General features: G+C 44.7%; 1 protein-coding gene across 1 annotated transcript in view; it reads left to right on the plus strand.

Annotated features, from left to right (window-relative positions):
* The window catches only part of LOC306756044 (teashirt homolog 1-like), a 30,936-nt gene extending 8,812 nt beyond the window's left edge, over positions 1-22,124 (plus strand). Inside the window, exon 3 of the mRNA XM_079240682.1 lies at positions 17,196-22,124. Coding sequence (XP_079096808.1) covers positions 17,196-20,728 — 3,533 coding nt within the window. The 3' untranslated portion in view covers positions 20,729-22,124. The remainder of the gene's footprint in view (positions 1-17,195) is intronic.
* The last annotated feature ends 355 nt before the right edge of the window (positions 22,125-22,479 follow it).

A 22,479-nucleotide genomic window follows, 5' to 3' on the forward strand; every position in this document is an offset into this window, starting at 1 on the left:
AGAACGAGGGAACGAAAGAAAGAAAGAAAGAAAGAGGGGGGACAGAAACAGAGAGGGAGAGAGAGAGAAGGGGGAAAAAAGTTGATTTCCTTTTTCAGCAGAGCCATATATCACCGGGCCTCCCAGCTGCAGTGTCACAAGCTGACAGAATGACATGTGTCATTTATCAAAGGGGCCAGGCGGGGGCCTTGGGAAACGTGCACCACAAAGCCTGAGAGAGTTCATTCCAACACTCAACCCTCCCTCCTTCCCTTCCCTTCCCTCCCTCCTTCCCTCATCTCTACTCCTTCAGCCCGCTCCCACTGTTCACTCCCCTCCTCGTTTTCTTTCCCCTCCACCCCTCCACACTTTGCCTGGTGCCGAAAAAGGGCCCTGTAATGTTTGCTGTCTTCACAGCAGCTGTGTGTACAATTGCATGTTTATGTATGCAGGCTTACCCCACTGAGTTCAGGCACCGGCTGCACCGTGAAGCCAAAGTCAGGCCGACTTTGAAGAAGATTTTGAAAGAGATAAATCGGTTCCTCGGTCGGTTTGGAGAGCATTGTAAACATCTTCAAACATGGTGGCGTCTTCATAATTATCTGGCCATCACAGAAGTGATTAAAGACATTATTAACATCCTTCGAGAGAAGATGTTTGAGTAAATCCAAGATCAGTCTTTACATATCCATTTTATCTTTTTGTAGTTTGGAAATTCTTGTATACACACACACACACACACACACACATTCTCACACGTTAGACCCCACTTTCCAAGCTGGTCAGGCCCCAGTCGGAGGTCGGCAGGGTTCGCTGGGCCTGTTTAAAAACCCCATCATATGTAGAAAAGCCTGTTGTTGGCGATATACCACCTACAGTAGCGAGCGCCGTCAGTCCAGTCGTGACACGTCAATCTGCCACTCTTTTGTGTGTTCGGGTATTACCTCACCACGTGGACTCCATTCCTAGCTTCCTCTCATCCATCATTGGCTCACCTTTCATCTCAACCCTTCATACACCCCCATCATCAGCCTCGGCTCAGGTTGACTCCATTGTGGCCACTTCCAGAATCAATAAACTATCTCACCTGGATGCCCTTCCCTTTCTGCGCCGTGGTTGGAGCGGGCATTTAAAGGGAACTGAACACTGTAACCTTCCTCCTTACCTGAGTGAATGCAGCCGAGGTAGTTGCTGTCAAATGGTTATTGAGAAGACAGGGAATTCAGATGGAGGTTTATCCATGTGCCGTTATTAAAGAAAAGGAGAGGAGGAGAAATATAGCTTTTACCATGATTATAAGCAAACAGCTTTTAGGATTCACAAATATTTAACAAAGGAAGATTTACAAACATCAGAAGAGACAGAAATCGATATATAGAAAATGCTGAGTTGTTTAAATACAGTTTATCTAGAACGATTTCTTTAAACGCGCTCGCTGTTTCAGGTGATAAACACACATTTTCCTCTTCAAGTGTAGACAGTGCAGACTCCAGCCAGGTCCTGGCAAACCAGACAGCTTAAAAAAAAAAAACGCTGAAAAACTCTGGGAGGAATTCTCCTTTTAATTATTCAAAATCTAACGTTGGCGTGATCGAGGTGCTGAGCTGAGACAGAGAGAGTGAACGAGGGGTGGGGAAAGGAGAGGAAGGAAAGAAAGGGAGCCCTCTCGACGGTATAATGTTGCCTTGCTTTGTCTGCAGGGGTTAAAAGACGTGGTTGATCATTAGGAGGAATATTCAGCAGCAGTGTCACCGAGGGGTGACCCTTCGCACAGGTCACGGATAGTTCACGCTTTACAGCCCCGCCCCCCCCCCCCCCCCCCCCCCCCCCCCCCACCCCCTCCCCCCCCCCCCCCCCCCCCCCAACCATGTCCTCCAGCTCACTGAAGTAATCCCCCTTCCCCCACCTCCTTTACAGCCATAGGTGTGAGTCCAAGTCTGAGAGTTTTCACTTGTACAGTGGCCACCTCTGTGCCTTCGCTTTGCGGTTTCCTTCAGGAGTGAAAGAGTACTCAGTGATAGTCGGTAACTGATAGCAACATGTGGCCGAGTTTAGCTGCAGCACAGTAAAACATAATCCACCCGCTCTGCCATAGTTTAGTAGACTGCAGAGTACGACCGATATGGGTTCTTCAGTGATTCCTGCGGGGAGCCAAAACTTAAAAAGTCAGAAAAGCTGATCGTCAGTATTAGACCCAGTTATTTACTTTTTTCAAAGTGTAATAATTATACATAGTGTGTTATACAAGTGCATTTTCACTCAGATTCATTTAATAATTAAGCAAAGACCAGAAGTGCTTGACACGCTGCAGCGTTTCCTTGTGTTTGGTCTGTAGAAAACACATAAAACAACAAAACTTTAGCAGATCTGTGCTTCAGCGTCATGTGTGTGTGAGTCACCGTGAGTCACACATAACCTTCAAGGGAGTGAAACTTTCCAGGACCAATGACATCTGGGTTTATCAATATTACGTTTCGATATCCATTTCTCCCAAAGATCCAACTGATTGAACGTTTACCATCAATTCGCTCACATGATAAAGAGCTTTTAAAGGTAAGAATGAAAGTCTTCATCACAGGAAGTTGCATCTATGTTGTTGTTGTAAAAGGCATCCTCTGAAGCCTGCTGGTGACATGGCAGTTTAATGGACACAAGCTGTAGTGTGATGTATCTCGCACCTCTCTTACTGTCCGTGTCGCCACAGCAACCACACCGTGGTGCCGTCAGGTGCGCTTGCTTGTTAGTCAGCTGACTTGCGCTCAGACGAGCCAATGCAGATTTGTTCAGAAAGAAAAAGTAACAACTGGCCTGATTAATCAGTCATCCTCTTTCATTTTCTGTTTACTGATGAATTGATCCATATGGACACAGCCAGCGCGTGTGTTTAACAACTCTACATGTGTTCAACAAGGCTCTGAGATCCCAAAAAAAAAAAACCTCAGCACTGTCCTTGAAGTGGGATCACATCAATGAAAGCCCACCTCTGCCATTCATCTTCCCCTCTCCTCTTTGTCTTTTCACCTCTATCCTCCACTGTCTCTGTGCTTCTCTGTGTGTGTGTGTGTGTGTGTGTGTGTGTGTGTGTGTGTTTGTGTCATGGTGGTAGGGGACTGGAAAGACAACCCCCCTTTTCATTTGTCTTCATAAGCCTCATCTATTTTTGCAGCCAGATGTGAGCTGACAGGCATCACTCAGTACCCATACTAGCACCGCCACCATACGCCGCCTTTCCTCCATCAACACCTACCAGCCTTCCTCTTGCCCCACCTTCCACTTCCCTTGGAGGTCAGGCAAGCACCCTTACACCTCCTCCAATCTCTTCTCTCTCACCGCGCTCCCCCCCTCGCTGTACCCACCACACAATTCAGCGTTACAGAAGATGGATGTGTCTTTAAAGCTGAGATTGATTGTGGATATCAGAGTTATGGTGCCATTCATCACAGCAGATATTATTCAGATGAGCGGGATTGAGCAAGGAGGTGGGACTCTCAGCCCTTTGGCGAGGCGAGCTCTTTTAGGTGGCGCGGGGCGGGTTAATAGATTTTAGATGAGTGTGAGTGTGTGTTCAGTGTTTATGTGTTTGCGAAGGAATGGCACATGTACTTTCTTCTACCTTCATAACTTTGCTTGGGAACACTGTCATCTGCCTGTTTCTCATCTCTACTCTTGTCAGTATAGTGTGTGTGTGTGTGTGTGTGTGTGAGTGTGTAGAGCTGTCTGCATTGATCTCCACTGATGTGATCCTCCTTCAGAGTCTGTTCTCATCGGACTCTGATTTACGGCTTCATTAGGATCCATTCTTTACCTCCCCTTCTATTTTGTCTCCCACCTCTGGACAGGTCACTTTTGGATACACACACTTCTCAGTTAAAGGAGAGCTACCACTAAAGGTCTTTTCATCCCATCCAAACACTTTATGCAGTTTGTTTCTGTTCTGTTTGTCATCTTTCTCTATAATCTGTCATTATTCACCGGGGCTCAGCACCTCATTGTGCCTTGAGAGTTGAAGTGCTGTGGCGGTTTTCGGAGGTGCTTCCCTGCCCCCAGGCAGCCCCACTTGGCTGAAAAGAACCCTCATTGTGTGTGTCATCTTTTATGGTGCTGTCTGAAAGAAAGGGATGCACTCCAGTCGGCATTCAAATGCACGTGGTAAAGCAGCCAGCAGAGCAGGACAAACACCACAGCTTGTAAACGCTTTGAAAAGGAGTGTGTGTGTGTGTGAGGACGTGCTAATGTGAATGTGAGTGTGTGAGAGTCTGTGCAGGCTCTTGACTGAAAGGATTTCACTCTCTTTACCTCCACTTTTTACTCTCTTGATAGAGTTCGTCCCTAACTTTTTATTATTTTTTTTCCCTGTCCACCTGTCTCCTGCCGTTGCCTGAAATGACTTTCTTCTCGCTGCACTAAGAAAAGAAACTCGGAAGTTTTCGCTTCTGGCGTTAAAATCCCCACCACCATTATCGGGAGTCAAGTCATGCAGAAATGTAAAAAATAAGAAGGTAATCACACTTTGTGCTGGTGCTTTTGTCGTCAGTCCGTGATGGAAATGGGTCTAAATATGAGATTAGAACCTGCCGGTGACTGATGCTATTAGGCAGATATGCCATAGACTTCACTATCTCCCATGAAGGATTAGCGCAAATTATACTGGGAGACAGGCTTGATTTCTCCTCTGCCTGGCTGGATGTGGGCATTTGAGGCACTCTAAGTTGACAGCGTCTGTCTCTGCTTAGTTCTCAGAGACAGGTTGTGTGACAGCTGATGCCAGGCGAGGGCTTAAAAAGTGTGTAAGCGTGGGTGTCATTTTGCGTGTTGGACGATGTTTGGTCTATGTGTGCGCATGAGCAGGATAGTTATAAACTGACAGGCGAGTGTGTTTGAATGTGATTGCACGTCAATGGCTTTTTTTTTTTTTTTTAATGAAAACAGGTTCTCTTTGAATTTGGTGACAATTGGGAAAGGCAAATTTTAAGCTTGGCGACTTCCTCCATAATTCTGCATTTTCTTATCTAGTTTTATGTTAAATAATTAAATTGTCTGAAAGATTGTCCGTGTGAAGCTGTTTTGAGGTCTTCAAAGAAGTGAGAAAACTGGTCAGATGTCTGACCGGGATCTGAATTTTAATATTTTTAAATCGGTTTGTCAGAACGGGGATGAAGCAAAACACATTTCTCTTTATTTTCCAACCTTCTTCTTGATTCATTATAACAGCAGGCAAGTGGCATCCATCATGAAATGTCGTAATTGCACAGTTTGAACTGTGATGTTGATATAACTGGGGGAAGGTGGTTGAGCAGTTTGTTCACTTCTCAGGAATGTTTGAGGGAACATGCAAATGCTCCCTGTTTTAGCCCTGCTGTCTCCTCGAGGTGCACTGATTTAGGAGGGTGGCATGTCCTTTAATGCTTGGTAGTAAACTGGAGGGGTGGATTTATAGTCCGAAGCCTTGTTCTCCCCCTCTCTACTGGCTCTGTTCAATGGCTGCTGCTGCTGCAAAAAGTCTCCACCCTTGCTGCATTTAAGGTGTTTTTTTTTTTGTTTTTTTTTCTTAAGAGATAGAGTAGTTATCTTCTTTAGACCCCGTTTGGCTGTATGTCACACAGAGAGCAGACAAAGCAGGAGCTTCTGCTACAGCTGGCATCGCTTCTGGTTAGAAGAAAATCACATGATCCAACCCAGTGAAGGAAAATGAGGTCATCTTGGGTTAAACCTGCAATGAATTAGAAACTTTCCGTGTTGGCTTTGATAATATTTAACTAAATAAATTCAGGCGTAGCGACCGTATTGAAGGAAAAACAATTGTTTCAAGTGTTCCGGCTTTATTTTTAGATCAAAAAGAATATTTACTATAGCCCCTACTTGTCCAGACATCTTCTTCTTCTCTTCTTTTGCATCACAGCTCTCTTGTCTTTTTTTTCCCTACTTAGTTTTCATTTCTTCATTGCTGTGCCACTAAGTGTGTGCATGCTACCTGTATGAGCTGCTAATTTTAAAGTAACAGTGCATGTTTTGCTTTTAAGTTACTTTTGGAATATGAATGTTCTTTTTAACTTCATCCAAAAAGGAAACATGCATATTCAAACATTATAAAATGTAAGGCTGTCGCAGGTATCGCCATGTTAAAAGCTCTATGCAGGTTGCTCCAAATCACTCTCATCCTCTCCGCGATACAGTTTGACTGATCAGTCCGAGGCCCAGTTTGCTGCTGCCAGCGTGAGGCTTGATGTTTCTCTATTTATTTCCACGGCCCATGCGTTTTCCCCTTATAAAGACAGTCTATGTCCGACCGTGTCACAGCTTGATGGATTGCATAGTCCTCTTCTCTCAGGAAGAGAGAAAGGGGGGGGGGGGGGGGGGGGGTTTGCTGGAAAGAAAGAAAGACTGAAAGGAAGAAAAAGAAGAAGGGAAAGAATGAGTAAGAGAGGGAGGAAGTGGAGTGGTGCGGTACAGCAGTGAAGGACATGGCAGCTTAGCGCTGGCCAAAAAGACTGTGCTGAACACCTGCTCCTGTCTCCAACGCCCCTTCAGCCTCCTCATTACCTGTCAATCTATCACAAGGCAGCCAGATCAAATGTCTGCAGCAGCCAGGACTCGCACAGGGGAGGGAGAGAGGGTGGGGAGGTGGGGGCAGCAGGGAAAGAAAGAAGGAAAAGAGAGGGACAGATTGCATGTCTGAAAGAGAGAGAGGGAGAGAGAGGAAAATGAGGGGAAAGTAAATGGAGCAGCTGCATGTGCGCAGAGAAGATTTGTTGATAAGTTGAAGTAAACTTTGTTCAGGGTGCGATTATTTCAAATGTCTGGGGGTAGTTTGACATGTTGATACACTGAAAATTTATAAAACACAGACTGCATGCCAGCTGGGTACAGCCTGATGTAAATGGCTTTTGTACAGCAAAGACAAGTCATTAAACAATCATTTTGAAACAAAAAGCAGCCTATCGTGTGGTCTTCCAGGTTAATACCTGAAATAAAAGATTGACCTAATAACATGTTGAAAGACGCCTTTTTTTTTTTACTTTAGATTAATCTGTCCCGATGTTCTTCTCATGGACTACAAAACATGAAAAAAGGAAAAGCAAAAGCACCGATTTCTGCAACAGACTCCAATCCTAAATGCACAACCTCTCTCATCAGATACTGAGTCGGTAGATTATTCTCCACATGTTATTATGATGCCATTTTGTAAAATCCCTCCTTCTGATTAGTTTCCTTGTGGTTCCTTCAAAATGACATCTGTTATCTGGTAAATCTTGTGCTTAAAAGGAGGTACTTTTGCCTAAATGAGTACCAGTTGTTTGTCTTGTCCAGAAACGGTTACTCACAATTCCACCAATGAAAGATGTCACAGCCAAATGTGATGTGGGGTGGCACAATGGCAACGTGCATGTAAAATACAGTACATATGATTCATGAAAGTTGTGTTTCTTCTTAACTTTGATTGCTGCGTGGCCTGAAGATGTGCACCTATTCATGCACGGTATATATTTCTGTGTATGTTAGCGTGAAATGTGTGTATGCAAGTGTGTGTGTCAGTACATGCTACCGTGCATCTGTTCAGTCATCACTAAGCATGCGTGCACTTTAAAAGGCAGATGAATTTGAGCTCATCAAGGTGCATTAGTGCACACATGACCAGCCTCAGCCCCTTACTTCTAATCCCCTTCAGTCCTCACTCTCCGCTTCTCACTCTTTCTTCTCAAGTCTTTCTCTTACTCTCTCGCCCCTCTCTCGCCTCTTGTGTGTGAGCTGTGCTGATTTACGGTAATTATCCATCGTTGGGTCATCTATCAGGCTTGCTGTTGCTAGGAGATGGAAGCAGCTGCTGCTGGCTGTTGTCTCGTCAGGGACAGCTCATGTGTATGTGTTTGTACATACCTATGTTTTGTGTGCGTGTTTCCTGGAATCTGGGCAAGGAGAGCATTAATACGTGGATGTACTCCTGTGTGTATTCGTTGGCAGCGTGTGTTCAGGTAAAATGGTCCATCTTGATGTAGGGATTTAAAAGCGCAGGTGTTAGAGGCAAAGAAAGAAAAAGCGTAGTCAATGGTTGGATGGAGGGATTATTGGAAGGAGGAAGACTTTGTTGAGGGTGGGTTCAGAGGTTGAAAGAGGCCAGGTGGAGTGTGTGTGTTTTGGGGAGGGTGGGCGGCTTAAAAGGCACAGGTGTGTGGTGATAGACAGGGGAGCTGTATGATAAATTTATCCAGGCAGATGGAAGTTGGAAGAAGTTGGACCTTCAGGGAGTAGTTTTCATGGCTGTGAAAATTGCAAGATTCAGTGTGTGTGTGTGTATGTGTGTTTGGATATGGTGAAGAAAGGGGTATTTTCTACTGACAGCGGATCCACAGATGGGTGCTGGTTCAGATCTCTGCTGAGGGGCCGATTTCTCTTCGTTTTGCCTTTGTAATCCACTACAGCCCATTGTGTTAACAGCGTTTCAGATTTCATGTTCAACACAAACTATTCATGCTGGAGCAGACATGAATGTAGCCACACACTCACAAACACTCACAGAAAGCTCAACTGCAAACAATACACAGTTAAAGCAGAAGTTGGTTTCAGGTCTGAAAGGGTGCTGGTAACACAAATGTCAAGTACTTTATAGAAGAATTAACTTAAATCAACCAAAGTAGCTGGAAAGCAAACAAGCTGCAATGATGAACAAATTTCTTCATACGACATTTTATTCATAGTAAAACATAAAACACTGAAAGGGAGACATTTTGCTATATTGCGAAAAATATTGTTCCATCTTGAATTGAATAGTGTGTCTCAAAGAAGTTGCTACCAGATGAGCAAGAGGCTGGAAAAATAAGTGGTGCTAAAAGGAAACAGCTGGAGGAACATGTTGCTGGTTATCGGGCTAATTAGCGATAGATCAATAACATGATTGGATGTAAAAGAGCACCTTAGAGAGGCAGAGTTTCCCAGAAGGCGAGTTTCAGCCTCCTGCAAAGAACTGCTTCTACAAATTGTGAAAGAACTAAAAAAATATGCCTTAAGTCTAAACTTCTTACTACAACGATTTCGTGCATAAAGTGTAAAGTAGAAGATTCAGGAATGTTGAGCTGCAAAAATTTTATATCAGACAAATATGGAAGAATTCTCCTCCAAAGATCCAGCAGCTGGGTTCCTTAGTTCTCCAGTAACTGGGATGCTTTTGCAGAATATCAACTTTTTAGGAACTTTAACTATTTAATACAAACTTTATTAGAATAACAACTATAAAAAAAAATGTTCCATTGCAAAGAAAGAAGAATTGTCTTGTAAAGATCGGGTCAAACCTGCATTTCAGTTCAAAAGAAGCCGCTGTGCTTTAGCTGCTCAGTAGTTGTGCTGAAGTTTCATTCGCTGAACTTGTTAGCAGATCTGAACAGGGGAAGCTCAGTGCAAGCCACACATCCCTACTAGCTATGCTAACTGTAAATACAACCTCCACTCTCTCAGCTCTCCATACCAGCCTAATTAGCGCCAGTTAGCATTTGTCATTGCATTTAGGGGTGAAGATTAAGAACACCTCTCAATTAATCTGCAATCAGCCTGTTTGTTAATTAACTAACCTGTTCTAAGTGGCCTTCAGGGCTCTTGTGTAATTAGCTAAGCTGCTGAGAAGCAGGCCTGTGTGTTGACATTGACCTAAAACGTACATGTGTGCAAACAATGTACACACACACAGCCACACACAACCTATATTGTATAAGACAAGCAGTTCAGTAGGTGTCTCTAGTGGTGGTCAAGAGGGACAAGAGGCATTGCAAATTACATACAAACACACACCTTTTGTGTACTCTAATGCAAACACACACACACATACATATTTGCACACTCTGACGCTTGCAGTCGTACATGGATTTTTTTTCCTTTCACTCCACAGTAAAACTGCATCCCTCAAAAGCATTCTTCGATAAAGCAGGAGGAAAAAAAAAAAACATACTGTACTCCCCGTGCACGCACACCCTTTTGAACATTTCTTCCTTTTCAAGTGCAACAACATCCCCACCAAAACGAACAGCTTCTCCATCGCTGTGTCGAAACATTTTTTTCCCTTGCTCACTTCAAAGCCATTTGTTTACTCTGCTGCCTCCTGACATTGTCTCTGGTAATTAAAGGAGCGCACTGAAATTTATGGTTTAATTATACAGGCCTTGTTATGCAGAGAGGACCAGGACGGGGTGATATGCTCAATAAAAATAAATAAATTCCATACGGGTTTATTGAACCCGCATTTGCGTGGAGGGTGGAATTCGTCCAGCCGCTCAGGTGTGTGTGCATGTACGTGTTATCATGTTTATGTGCTCTTGTGTATGCAAATGTGTGTATGTGTGTGTTTATTTATGGATTGCCTCGCAGGACAGCCGCAGATCAGTGTGCGGTGTGAGTGGGTGAGGATGAAATAAAAAAAAAAAAAAGGCTAGATGAATTGCAATCGATTGGTGCTGGTTCACTGTATTGATCCCTAAGCATGTTAAAGCCTGCTGTACTCCATGAAGAACAGTCAGTCAGTCAGTGTGCCCCCCCCCTCATCCACTGCAAGCCCCTCCAATCCCTCATCCACCCTTCCACCCACTAACACATACTTACACTGTATAATTCTCCCTGAGTTGCCACTGTATGCATGTGTTAACAGCACAAAGCATAGTGACTTGCCGCTCCAGCTTGCATAAAGGCTAAAGTGTGTGTGCGTATGTGTGCATTGTTGATGTTGTGCATGCAGTGTAATGGAGAGTGATCTTGGCCGTGGCCCACAAGCCGCTTCTCTGAACTGATCTTTGAGTTGGGTATAAATAGCGCTCGCTCTATAAATAAAACAGCAGCACCTTTCACACTCTCTCTCCTGCTCTCACACACACACACACACACACACACACACATACATTCAATCACGCCCATGTGTTTCCTGGATCCCACACCTGTCCAGATCATATGCACAAATACTCCCATACAGACTGGCCATTAATCCATACATCATTCTGTAAAGGTCATGAAGAAGGATGTCTTTGGGACATATTGATGTGTTTACAGGAGGGTTTGACCTGCACTGGCTACCTGTCTGACCTTTTAACCCGTCCTCATTTTCCGTTCTGTAAATGTAATCGTGCAGAGCCAGACATCAAATCTCGGTGCACACATTTGGGTATTTAGCTGATGCTTTCATTCAGATTGATGTGCTGCATGAGCAAAGTGTGTGACTGATCGAAATCAACACAGCACAATACACAGAAAATGGATCATCATTGCTCATATCGTACTGATATTTAGAAATGAAATACATAAAGTAATGAGGGATCCACTCTTGTGGACTGCAGCCCTCATTAATACACAAAATTAGTAAATTTAAGTGTTTTTTATTATATTTTATAATGTATGTCATAACCACAAAATTTAATAATGATATATATTGAATAGTTTACCAATATTGTGCATCACTATTTGCTGAAAACACAGGTGTTATCTGAGCCTCTATGGGGGCAGTCTCTCAAATTCAAAGTCTTTCTCTCAACCTCCAGCTCGCATTTGTTGCTTTGCAGGCCAATTGTTGCCAAAATATGGACCAAAGTTTTAACAGACAAGTAGTGTAGCGTTGCCATCTTTACACTGCGCTGCTTACAGCGTAAAGCGCACTAACAACCTGCCATCGAAAGCATCAGTGCTGTGACTTTACATAATGCCACTGGCCCACCATAACTCAACATGACTCGAAGCGTTTGCATGGATCCACCGGCAGTTTACTCAGTGAGTATCTGCCAATAAAACAGCATTTCAACACTAATCCTGTTTGCGCAGCACTTATTCACTTTCACACCATTTTCTACGTCGGTCCATTATGCATCTACGTGTCTGAAGAACAACATGTCCCATCCGCCGCCGTCTGCTTGGCTCAAGTCAGGGTAGAAGTGTTTTGAAATGGGGTGCAGAGGGGGGGGGGGGGGGGGGGGGGGGGGGGGGTGAGAGATAAATTGGTACAGCGAGCTGGAATGCTGCAGCAGTTATTTAAGGCCCTGTAGGTGCTGCCTAGGCCATATGCTCCCATTATTCCGCTTGGGAGGGGCCCATGTGGGCGTGCGAGCAAGACTGGAGAGAAGAGGAAGAGGAGGGTGGGAGGAAAAGAGAGAATGAGGGGGGTAATGGAGGAGAGTGAAAGGAGAAAGGTAGCTGAGGAATTATTTTTAAGGAGAGGTCTCCTATCAGGCACGAGAGGAATTTTAAAGAAAGAGATACGAGCAGAAGCCTAAGACGAGAAGGAATTAGATTCTAAGGTAAATGATCGTCTTCACCCTCAATATCCGGCTCTTTCACCGTTGTCTTTGCATAATTCATCTCGTCAGAATTCGAGGCGTGGCGGCGTATAATTCATGAACTTGTGAACTTTTCATGTCGATAGCTTCTTTTAGGCTGGGGCCCTCATCATTTTCATATCATGGAGCTGAAAGTAATAAGACTCTGATGAGACCCCCCCACCTCCTGTCATTGATGTGTTTATTACTGTACTTGATTTTTCAGAAAATAAAAAAGATTTCCCGCTCAGAGCAACAATGTCCGTGAAATGGTGTAGGAAAAAAAAGAGGGTAAATGCTCACAATAGACGTCTGCTCCCCCTCAGACACTAAATCTTCAGACTAAGAAGCTACAAAACCTCTCCCTTGCAGATAGCTCAGTATTTATCTGTTTGGAAAAACAAGGCCCGCACACAGCTTTTCAATTAGCCTCATATCTCTCCATCTCTTATTTCTCCCTCCTCTCTTCCTCCTTCCTATCTGTTCAGTCTCTTGTCAAACTGAGGCCTGTGTTCCTGATCAGGGCATTGCTCTCATGTTAGCCGCTTCACGGGAAGCACATCCCAGCATTCCCTCTGACACGCCGGCAGCAGCATTACCATAATTGGCTTTTCTACATGACGGGACAGAGGAAATAATAATGTCATTTTATTTACAGCCCTCTTGTCCCAGTCCGAGAGCTATCACCCCCCACACACACACCCTCCCCTTCCTTTCTCCCTCTTCCTCCTCCCTACACCGTACACTGACACAGTCCCCTCCTCCTCTTACTCCTCCATCTCACCCCCCACCCCCCTCTGCCTGTGCAGGGCGCGAGTCTCGTTCTGCCACGGCGTGTAGGTCAAGCGATGGCTTTTTGATCAGCTCCTGTCCAAAGCCATCAGGCTTGAGAGGCACGTAATGGAGAGCGGGGTGACAAACAGAATCTGGGGAAGGAATAAGACTGCCAGTTTCCTATTAGGGGCCGGCCTAAACGGCCTCTGCCCCCCAACACCTCCCACACAGCCTGCACCCACCACCTACCCTGCACCATTCTCAGCTGCGAACCCACTCCTGCACTGCCTAAATCACATGAGTGAAGGGGTGCGTGATTGGACATTAGTGCCGCAAATGACTGCCGTGATTGCCCCCTCTTCCCAAACTCACATCAAATAAATAAAGAAATGTGTGTAAATAAATAGAAGGAGGGGGTGTTGGAGAAATGGGGCTGGTGGTAGAGGTGGTGGTGAGGGGGGTAAACTGACTGGTTTCATCTCCGTCTTTTTTCCTCTCTCTCCCGTCTCGTCGCCTTTCTGCCTTTCTTATCTGGTTTGTTTGGCTTTGACAGCGGCCAAATGGTGAAGCTCCGCGGGCCTGACAGAGAGTTATATTGATTTAACAACCAGCAGACTCTCGGCAAAGAAAAGGGAGAAGGGGGAAGAAAAAAAAAAAAGAAAGAAAAGGGGAAGGGCGGGGAGATAGCAAAGTTTTGAAAAGGAGTGATATGTTTCTGCTTTGCTCCTTGCCAAAAGTCTTGACCTGGCTGCTAGTAGTATTTCATTTGGTACATTTACAAAAAGTCAAGTCGTACAGAAACTTGTGGATGAGGGAGAATGTTTTGGAGATGATCTGTACTTAGGTCAATCATACTGTCTCGTTGTGAGGCACAGTGTTGAGTTAAGGCGGGATGCAGGGCGTTAACAAAATTCTTGCCAGAAAAACATCATATCAACCCGAGTATGCTAGCTCAGCTTTGCTGTGGCCTCTTGAGTGGCTGATCACAGATTGCAAGTGCAGTATCTATAATGACACACAGCATTTTATAGTCTTTATATTTTAGGCACAAGTCAGAATCAAGGGTGCTTCATGGTACATTAGTTGGTTGTTCCTCCAGGAACACTCGCATTTAAATAAGAATAATAATAAATGAGACAGATGGAAACAAAACACATACTTGAGCTCTTTTTAAGCTCTTCTCTCTAATCAAATAAGACTCTGTAGCCTGAAGTACATTTGTAACACAGAAACCTTTGGTGGCACATGAACCGCAGTCTTTTTGTGCTTTATGAATTTTAAAAGAGCTCTTCATATCACATAAAGAGGCTACTCCAAACACATTCTGTTGCTCTTCATGTTTCAGATTCCTTTTTATTAATACAATATTAACCTTGTGTGTAGGTATCAGGAGATGAGTGACACTAGGGTGCTAATTCTTGCTTTCTTGGTGCGTGTTGTTGGTGATCCGGCGTGGCTGGTGGCGGTCTTGATTGCTGCTGCTTCTGACAGTGAGTCTGCAGTCCTCTCCTGGCCACGCTGCCGCCTGTCTCCTTGATGGCGGCATGTCCCCGAGCAAAAGTGACAGGCGCTTTTGCGCCCGTGCAGATGGCCCTGCTCACAGCCATCACCCACTCTGCAACCCAAACCGCCAGGGACGGCACGCCAGCCCTACCCCTTCCCGAGCCCGCCCCCTACGCTGCCGGTGTTGCTCCGCATATGTGCATCCAGGATGAGAGAAGGCGCTTAATCTGCTCGCCAGTCAGAAACACACATCTTCAAGCTTGAACTGATTGAGCTGATGCAGAGCTCCTAATATGTTTCCTTCCTCATGTCTCAGATTTTAAGCATCCTGTCCGAATAGATGCAGCATCTCAAAACAGATGAAGAGATCAGACTCATGCTAGCCATATTTCATCTTTAATATTGCGCATTTATGGCTTGCAAAACCATCCACTTGCTGCCTGTGATTTTTACAGATGTCTGTCTCTGCCAGTCCTTTGTCTGTGTGCTTTTGATATCTCCCTCTTTGTTGTTTCCATGACAACATGGCAGGACAGGAATTGATTGACAGGGATCGTCAAAGGGTTCCCTGGCGACCTGCTCATCGTTCGAAGCCCCTCCCTGCTGCAGTCTGTGTTTTGTCACTCACCCAGGGATATTTCTGATCTGCTGCTTCTCATTCCTGTTCTCTGTATGTGTGTGAGCATTTGTGTGTGTGTGTGTGTGTGTGTTTGTGTTCAACACTGCCAGCTATTGGCGGTTTAGCTTTTTTTTTTTATTTTCTTTTTTGGCTGCAGCTGACACAAGTGACTCACATAGGTAATTCCTACTGTATGTTTGTGTGGCTCTTCTGGGCTGGTGAAAAATGGATAGCGGTTTTGCAGGATGCTTTGTAAATTAACTGGCTGATATGTATTGATAGCCTCCTCTTCTGCATGTTAGTGAGAAGGAAGGTACTGTAACAGAGAACTCTCTGCAGATGTGTTGTAGAGAGTACAGCACATAATGCTAATCTGCTGTGTTAGGGATTTTCAGGAGTTTTAGAAACTGTCTCGGTCTCAGTCTGTCAGGATTGAAGCGCAGCCAGGTTCTCCTGTAGTGCTCTCATTTTACTGAAATCCTGTCAGGCGTTAGGCGAGCATGTTGCTCATTTGAGGAGGGGTGTATCAGTAGTACACAGCAAACTCCGACTTATTGGCAATATTATGGTTGGTGGGTTCAGGTTTGCACTGCAAAAGCAAATGTGTAGGAACCGCAAAAATGCGTACTTAAGATAGGCATGGGAAAGTGAGTACACGGGCATTGGAACGCGGGCGCTTACATGTACACACACACACGCACATCCTCACACAGTCACAGTTGATGGTGCAGCTGCTCACCTCCCCCACCTCTTCCACCCATCTCCTCTCAGGCTGCAGTAAATGGTGCCAGTGTATATACATCAGGTATTATGTCCACTTAGATTATGATGTGACAGGTTAGCGTGCCGTTTGAAGTTGACAGCACATCTGTTTCATCAGGAGAGACTGATACTGGCATCTAGGACACACATCTCACCATGCAGGAAGGAGATAAAGGAAGAAGCTAGGGGGCTGTCTTTCCTGTCTCCCTGCCTCTCTCACCCTCTCTTCTTTCTCCTTTTTCTCGTACACCTCTTCTCTCCACCACCGCCTCCAGCTCACTTTTTCTTTCTCCCATATCATCTTTTCATTCACTTGTTCTACCTCAAACCACCTCCTGTCTTTCTTACTTAAAGCTGCTTGCAGTGTTTTCCCTAGCATGCACGTGCACACACAGACATGCATCCTTCTACCTGATTCCATATTTTACAGACAAACCTGTTACAGCTCGGTCTTGATTACATTTGATTTAGTCTTTGATCATGTGTTTGCTTTGCCATTTTTTCTTTTCTTTTCATTTCTTGGGCATTGGAAACCATCATTTTGCTCATTTTTGCGTATTAGCTTATATGAAAAGGCACGGCAAGGCAAGTTTATTTGTGTAGCACATTACAGGTACAAGACAACTGAAAGTGCTTTACATAAAACATTGCAAGCATACTAGATGCAAAAGAAACCTTTAAAGGATAATTAAATCAAAGTAAAAACAAATAAAGAAATTAAGAGTAAAAGATATAGAAAACATCTAGGTCTTTTGCTAACAAGTAGGTTCGCAAAATCTCTAATGTTACCAAATTAGCAATTATGATCAGTTGCATAACCCTAAACTGTAAAGAGCATAACTTTATGGATTGAATGAGTAAGATTCAGTAAAGCTAAGCTAAAAAAAAGGAGAATTGGGGAGATGAACATGCAAGCTTGCAGCTGGCTTACAAGGCCAAACAGCCAGTGATATCCTGGGGAACATGAGGCATGTGTGGAAGCATAGATAGTTGGGAAGGAAAAGGACAACTGTCAAAAGCTCAGTGATTTATTTTTCCCTCAGAGGCTTTTTTCACCACTGGCTTTCTAAGACACGTGTGTGTGTGTGTAAAATGCACATAAAACTCATGCATGCATGCATACAGACACATACACACTTGCATTGGCTGAAAATAAAAGCCTACATTTTCTATCGTTGAGTATGCATTCTGTTATTTTGACAGTGGTCCTGTTAGTGTGCTTTAAATCTTTAATTTCACTGAGCTGACCTCTTCCCCCTTTCTCTCTTTTTTCCATACTACAGCGTACATGCCCGAGGATGAGCTTAAGGCAGGCGGTCGTGATGAGGAAGAGCACCTGCAGGATGACGGCCTCTCATTAGACGGCCAGGACACAGAGTTCCTGTGCAATGAGGAAGAGGAGGATGTGGATGGAGGCCAGCCACCCAGCTACAGAGACTCTCCAATCAGCAATGGCACCAACCCCGATGCTGGATATGGGTCTCCGCTCAGTGACGCGAGCGATCGACTTGCAGATTTCAAAAGCACCTCTTCCAGGGATGGTCAGGAGAGGGAAGGCACTGCTTTACCCTTTCGTCCCAACAACGGCCTGTCTTTCCAGGATAGCTTGGCACAGATGAAAGCCGTCTATGCAAACCTCATCTCAGATGCCTCTTGGTCGAGCATCACAATGGACCTCATGAAATCTAAGCCTGCTGCAGCTGGTAGTGTCAACAGTGCCCTCACCACTCCAGAGCCCAACTCTACTGCCTCTGCCTCTACAACTACAACCATAAACAAGAGCAGTGGCCTCAACATAGCTAGCAGTCATCATAACGGCAGGAGCTCCACCACCACTGTCAACCACACAGGCAGCGTGAGTGCCAGTACCAATGGCACAGCAGCTAGCTCTGTTAGCAGTCACAGTGTAACCAGCAGCAGTGGGAGCAGCAGCGGTGGGGCTAGTAATGGCAGTGGTGTGGCTTATGACTGGCACCAGGCTGCTCTTGCTAAAACCCTTCAGCAGACACCCTATCACCTTTTACCCGAGCCTAGCCTGTTCAGCACAGTGCAACTCTATCGGCAGAACAATAAGCTATATGGCTCTGTCTTTACTGGTGCAAGCAAGTTTCGCTGCAAAGACTGCAGTGCTGCTTATGACACACTGGTCGGTCTAACAGTCCATATGAATGAGACGGGCCACTATCGAGACGACAATAAGGACAAAGATGAGGATCAGGGTAAACGCTGGTCCAAACCACGCAAGCGTTCCCTGATGGAGATGGAGGGGAAAGAAGATGCTCAGAAAGTCCTTAAGTGCATGTACTGTGGTCACTCGTTTGAGTCTCTGCAAGATCTCAGCGTTCATATGATCAAGACCAAGCATTACCAGAAAGTGCCTCTCAAAGAACCAGTGCCAGCTTTGGCTACTAAGCTGGTGCCAACTTCAGCTAAAAAACGGGCTATCCAAGACGCTTTAGTCTCTCCATGTTCCCCGGACTCTGTCCATGCTGGCAGTGGTGGTGGCTGTGTCTCTCTTGGAGATATGGGCAAAGATACAAAGGCTGCAACCAACCCCTATGTCACGCCAAACAACCGCTATGGCTACCAAAATGGTGCCAGCTACACATGGCAGTTTGAAGCTCGGAAAGCGCAGATCCTCAAATGTATGGAGTGCGGGAGCTCACACGACACATTACAACAGCTGACTGCCCACATGATGGTTACAGGTCACTTTTTGAAGGTTACAAACTCTGCATCAAAGAAGGGCAAGCAGCTAGTCTTTGATCCGGTGGTGGAAGAAAAGATTCAGTCAATCCCACTTCCACCAACCACCACAAGGCTCCCTGTTCCGAGTAGTGTTAAGTCACAGCCAGTCTCCCCAGCCCTTTCCTCTGGCTCAGAAGAAAAGAGGGAAGGAGTTGAGGATGAAAAATCCGAACGTTGTGAACAGGTTGACAAAAAAATTAAAGAGGAAAGAGATGATTCTAGTGAGAAATCAGAGACTGATACCACCTCATATAAATACCTAAGAGAAGAAGATTTGGAGGAGACACCTAAAGAGGGTTTAGATATTCTTAAATCACTTGAAAACACAGTATCAAGTGCCATCAGCAAGGCCCAAACTGGCACACCTACATGGGGTGGCTATCCTAGCATTCATGCAGCTTATCAGCTGCAGGGTGCCATGAAGAGCTCAGCTACTATTCTGCCCCCAACAGTCCAGAGTGTCCAGATGCAGCCGATGTTTAACAGTGGGCTACGAGGTCTTGTGGGTGACCCCAATTCAGTCATTCACTCGCCTCGGAGCCCCTCCTCCCCCACACCCCTTAGGAGTAATGTCACTGCCATGGAAGAGCTTGTAGAGAAAGTGACAGGAAAAACTGCCACTGTGAAGAAAGAAAAGGAGGAAAAGATGGTGAGCCTCGATCGATGCAGGCCTCCATCATTAGTTAAGTCCCCTTCTCCTGCACTGAGAGAGCAGAGAGAGCCATTACCATCTCCAAATGACCTTTCTGTTGGTAAACCGTCTGGTATGAGGAGCAGTAGCCCTGGCAGTGTAGATTCAGAGCTTATCTGTAAGAAGGAGCCCAAAGAGAGCCTAGTGGATGGCCATAACAACCATTCCAAGAATGGCTCTGAGGCGTGCCAATCCCCAGTAACCAATGGCAATAGTCTCGGCATTATCACTGATCACTCACCTGAAAGCCCTTTCATCAACCCTCTCAGTGCACTCCAGTCTATCATGAACACACACCTGGGCAAGGCCTCCAAACCTGTAAACCCAGCTGCAGATCCGCTGTCAATGCTTTATAAAATCAGCAACAGCATGATGGATAAGCCAGCTTTCAACTCAACTCCTCAGGGCAAGCCTTCTGAGCCTGTCAACCACTATCAGCTGTATGAAAACAATGACCAGCCCATAGACCTGAGTAAAAATAAGTCCATCACTAACAGCAACAACAATAACAACAGCAGCAGTGTGCTTGCAACCAACAATAGTATAAATGGCAACAAGCCTCTCATTTCCCTTGCTGAACCTGTCTCTTCGCCTCTGAGAGAGAATGCTCTAATGGACATTTCTGACATGGTAAAAAACCTAACAGGAAGACTGACCCCCAAATCTTCAACTCCCTCATCCATCTCAGAGAAGTCGGATGCCGACGGCAGCGCGTTTGAGGATGCCCTGGAGGATCTTTCACCGGTGCAGAAGAGGAAAGGGAGACAGTCCAACTGGAATCCCCAGCATCTCCTCATCCTGCAGGCACAGTTTGCCTCCTGCCTGAGGGAGACCCCAGAGGGCCGCTACGCAATGACTGACCTGGGCCCTCAGGAAAGGGTCCACATTTGTAAATTCACAGGCCTCTCAATGACCACCATATCTCACTGGCTGGCTAATGTCAAGTACCAGCTGAGACGGACTGGGGGCACCAAGTTTCTTAAGAACATGGACTCATGCCAACCTGTGTTCCTCTGCGGTGACTGTGCCTCTCAGTTCAGGACTCCCTCCTCCTACATCAGCCACCTGGAGTCTCACCTGGGCTTCAGCTTGAAGGACCTGTCCAAACTGTCAGCTGAGCACCTACGGGAGCAGCAGGCTGCCTCAAAGGTGATCACAGACAAAATGACATTCGGCAGCCCACTGTCAGCCTTGACCACGCCAGAGGACGACACAGGCTCAGTGTACCAGTGCAGACTCTGCAATCGGACATTCGTCAGCAAACATGCAGTCAAACTGCACCTCAGCAAGACTCACGGCAAGTCTCCAGAGGACCACCTTGTGTTTGTCACTGCTCTGGAGAAGCTCGAAAAGCTCGACAAAATGGAGAAAGTTTAATCAAGCAAGTCTGTGAGCTGCTGAGGGGAAAGACTGACAGCTGTGGAACTGACTAGAATTTCATTGCACTAAAATGACATTGTTCACAGTTACTGCACTGGGCCGAACTGAGCCGCCAGGAAAGAAAAAACAACAACAACAACAACAACAAAAAAAAAAAATTCAGTCTTACTATTTTTAGTTGTGACAACTGCCTGACTGGACCATGTCTTTTAATGTTGTTTCCTTTGTTTTGTTTTGCCAAGCTTTTTTACACTTATTTTGTAACATATTTATATGCTATTTGTCCGACCTGTGCATGTATTTTAGTGAAACAAGGTTAAACACGAGATTTTAATCTTTTCATGGCAAAAATACAACTACTGCTTCAATGGTAAAAGTGGCGAAAGGAAAGAACTGGTGGAAGAGAGAACTGTACCATACTTGATATGAAGAAGATGAAAATTAAATGTATACACCAAAAGAATGAAAGAATACCCTGAAAGACTGAAGTAGCACCTTAGACAGTTGAATTTCAAATTTGTAAAGAGGACATGTTTCCAGATATCTCGCAATTGTCAAAATCAGATTTGAAAAGATCAAGGATTATCATCCCACACCCCTCCCCCTCTCACACTTTCCTCCTTGGGTTCCTGTCACCGTAATGTTTTTTTATGATGAATCGCCTGCTCATAAATCTGTCATTGTATTCGAGAGAAAAAAAAAAGAACATTTTGGGAAAAACTGAAATGCTGCTTCTTGGTTGCGAAGCAATCGAATGGCCATTGGTATGCAAGTCTGCTCAAAAAACAAAAAAGGAAAAAATAAGAAAAGAAAAACCCTTTCCTTGCTGTGAAGTATCACCTTATAGCAATTTTCCAGTTGTATGGTTTGTTACAACCCTCTCTTTCTAAATTGTGTCGCTTTATTCAGCTGTAAAGAGAACAGTCCGTTACATGTAAATGACCACCAGTGAAATGTCAGTACTCCATAAGACATATCTTACCATCTGAGACGGCTCAGCATTCTTTGTATCTTAAGGTGTGTGCATTCTCTAACTTTTATATGGTCATTTTATATAGAAAAATGCTAAAAAATAAAAACAGATGGTGTATATAGATATATGCTGTAGAGCTACAAAATGTCATTTTTTAAAGAAAATACAAATTAAGCTTCTTTGGCTCGGTTTACAGAAATGATTTTAATTATACTTGCATCCAATTTGATGCATGAAATGGTGTGGAAAATAAATAAGCGATGCACAATGACTATACATTTCAATGTTTTATCGACAATATTGTAAAGAAAAAAAAGGAAAAAAAAAAAAAAAAAACACAACTTTTTAGCACCGATTAGTTTGTTTCATTTCTTTCTCAATTGTAAAATAAACCCCAAAGCAGTTGTTAACAGTCATATATTTTGTGGTCCTGTGTTCTTTTGTCACGGTGGTGCACCAAACTCAACGTGTATAAGTCTTAGCTCTCGGGCAAATTAAAGCATTCACACCCATATCAAATCCTAACCCTGTGTAACAGGATTTCCTTTTATGGTATTTCTTAACTCAAAGCTTTGCAGAGGTGCGATTGGAAACATCTCTATTAGTTCACAGTTTGTTTGCTGCAACAGGCCTGCTTTTATATCTGCCGAGTTTTAGAGAAAAAGAAGTCACTAGTGTCATACTTGTAACTGATGACTGAGCCGCATCATACCGCCAATGATTAAAATGATGAAGATAACGGGGATGATAAACTTGTAAGGGTGCCTATTGTACT

Source organism: Telmatherina bonti (genome assembly GCF_933228915.1).
Source record: "Telmatherina bonti genome assembly, chromosome: 5".
Classification (NCBI taxonomy): Eukaryota; Metazoa; Chordata; class Actinopteri; order Atheriniformes; family Telmatherinidae; genus Telmatherina; species Telmatherina bonti.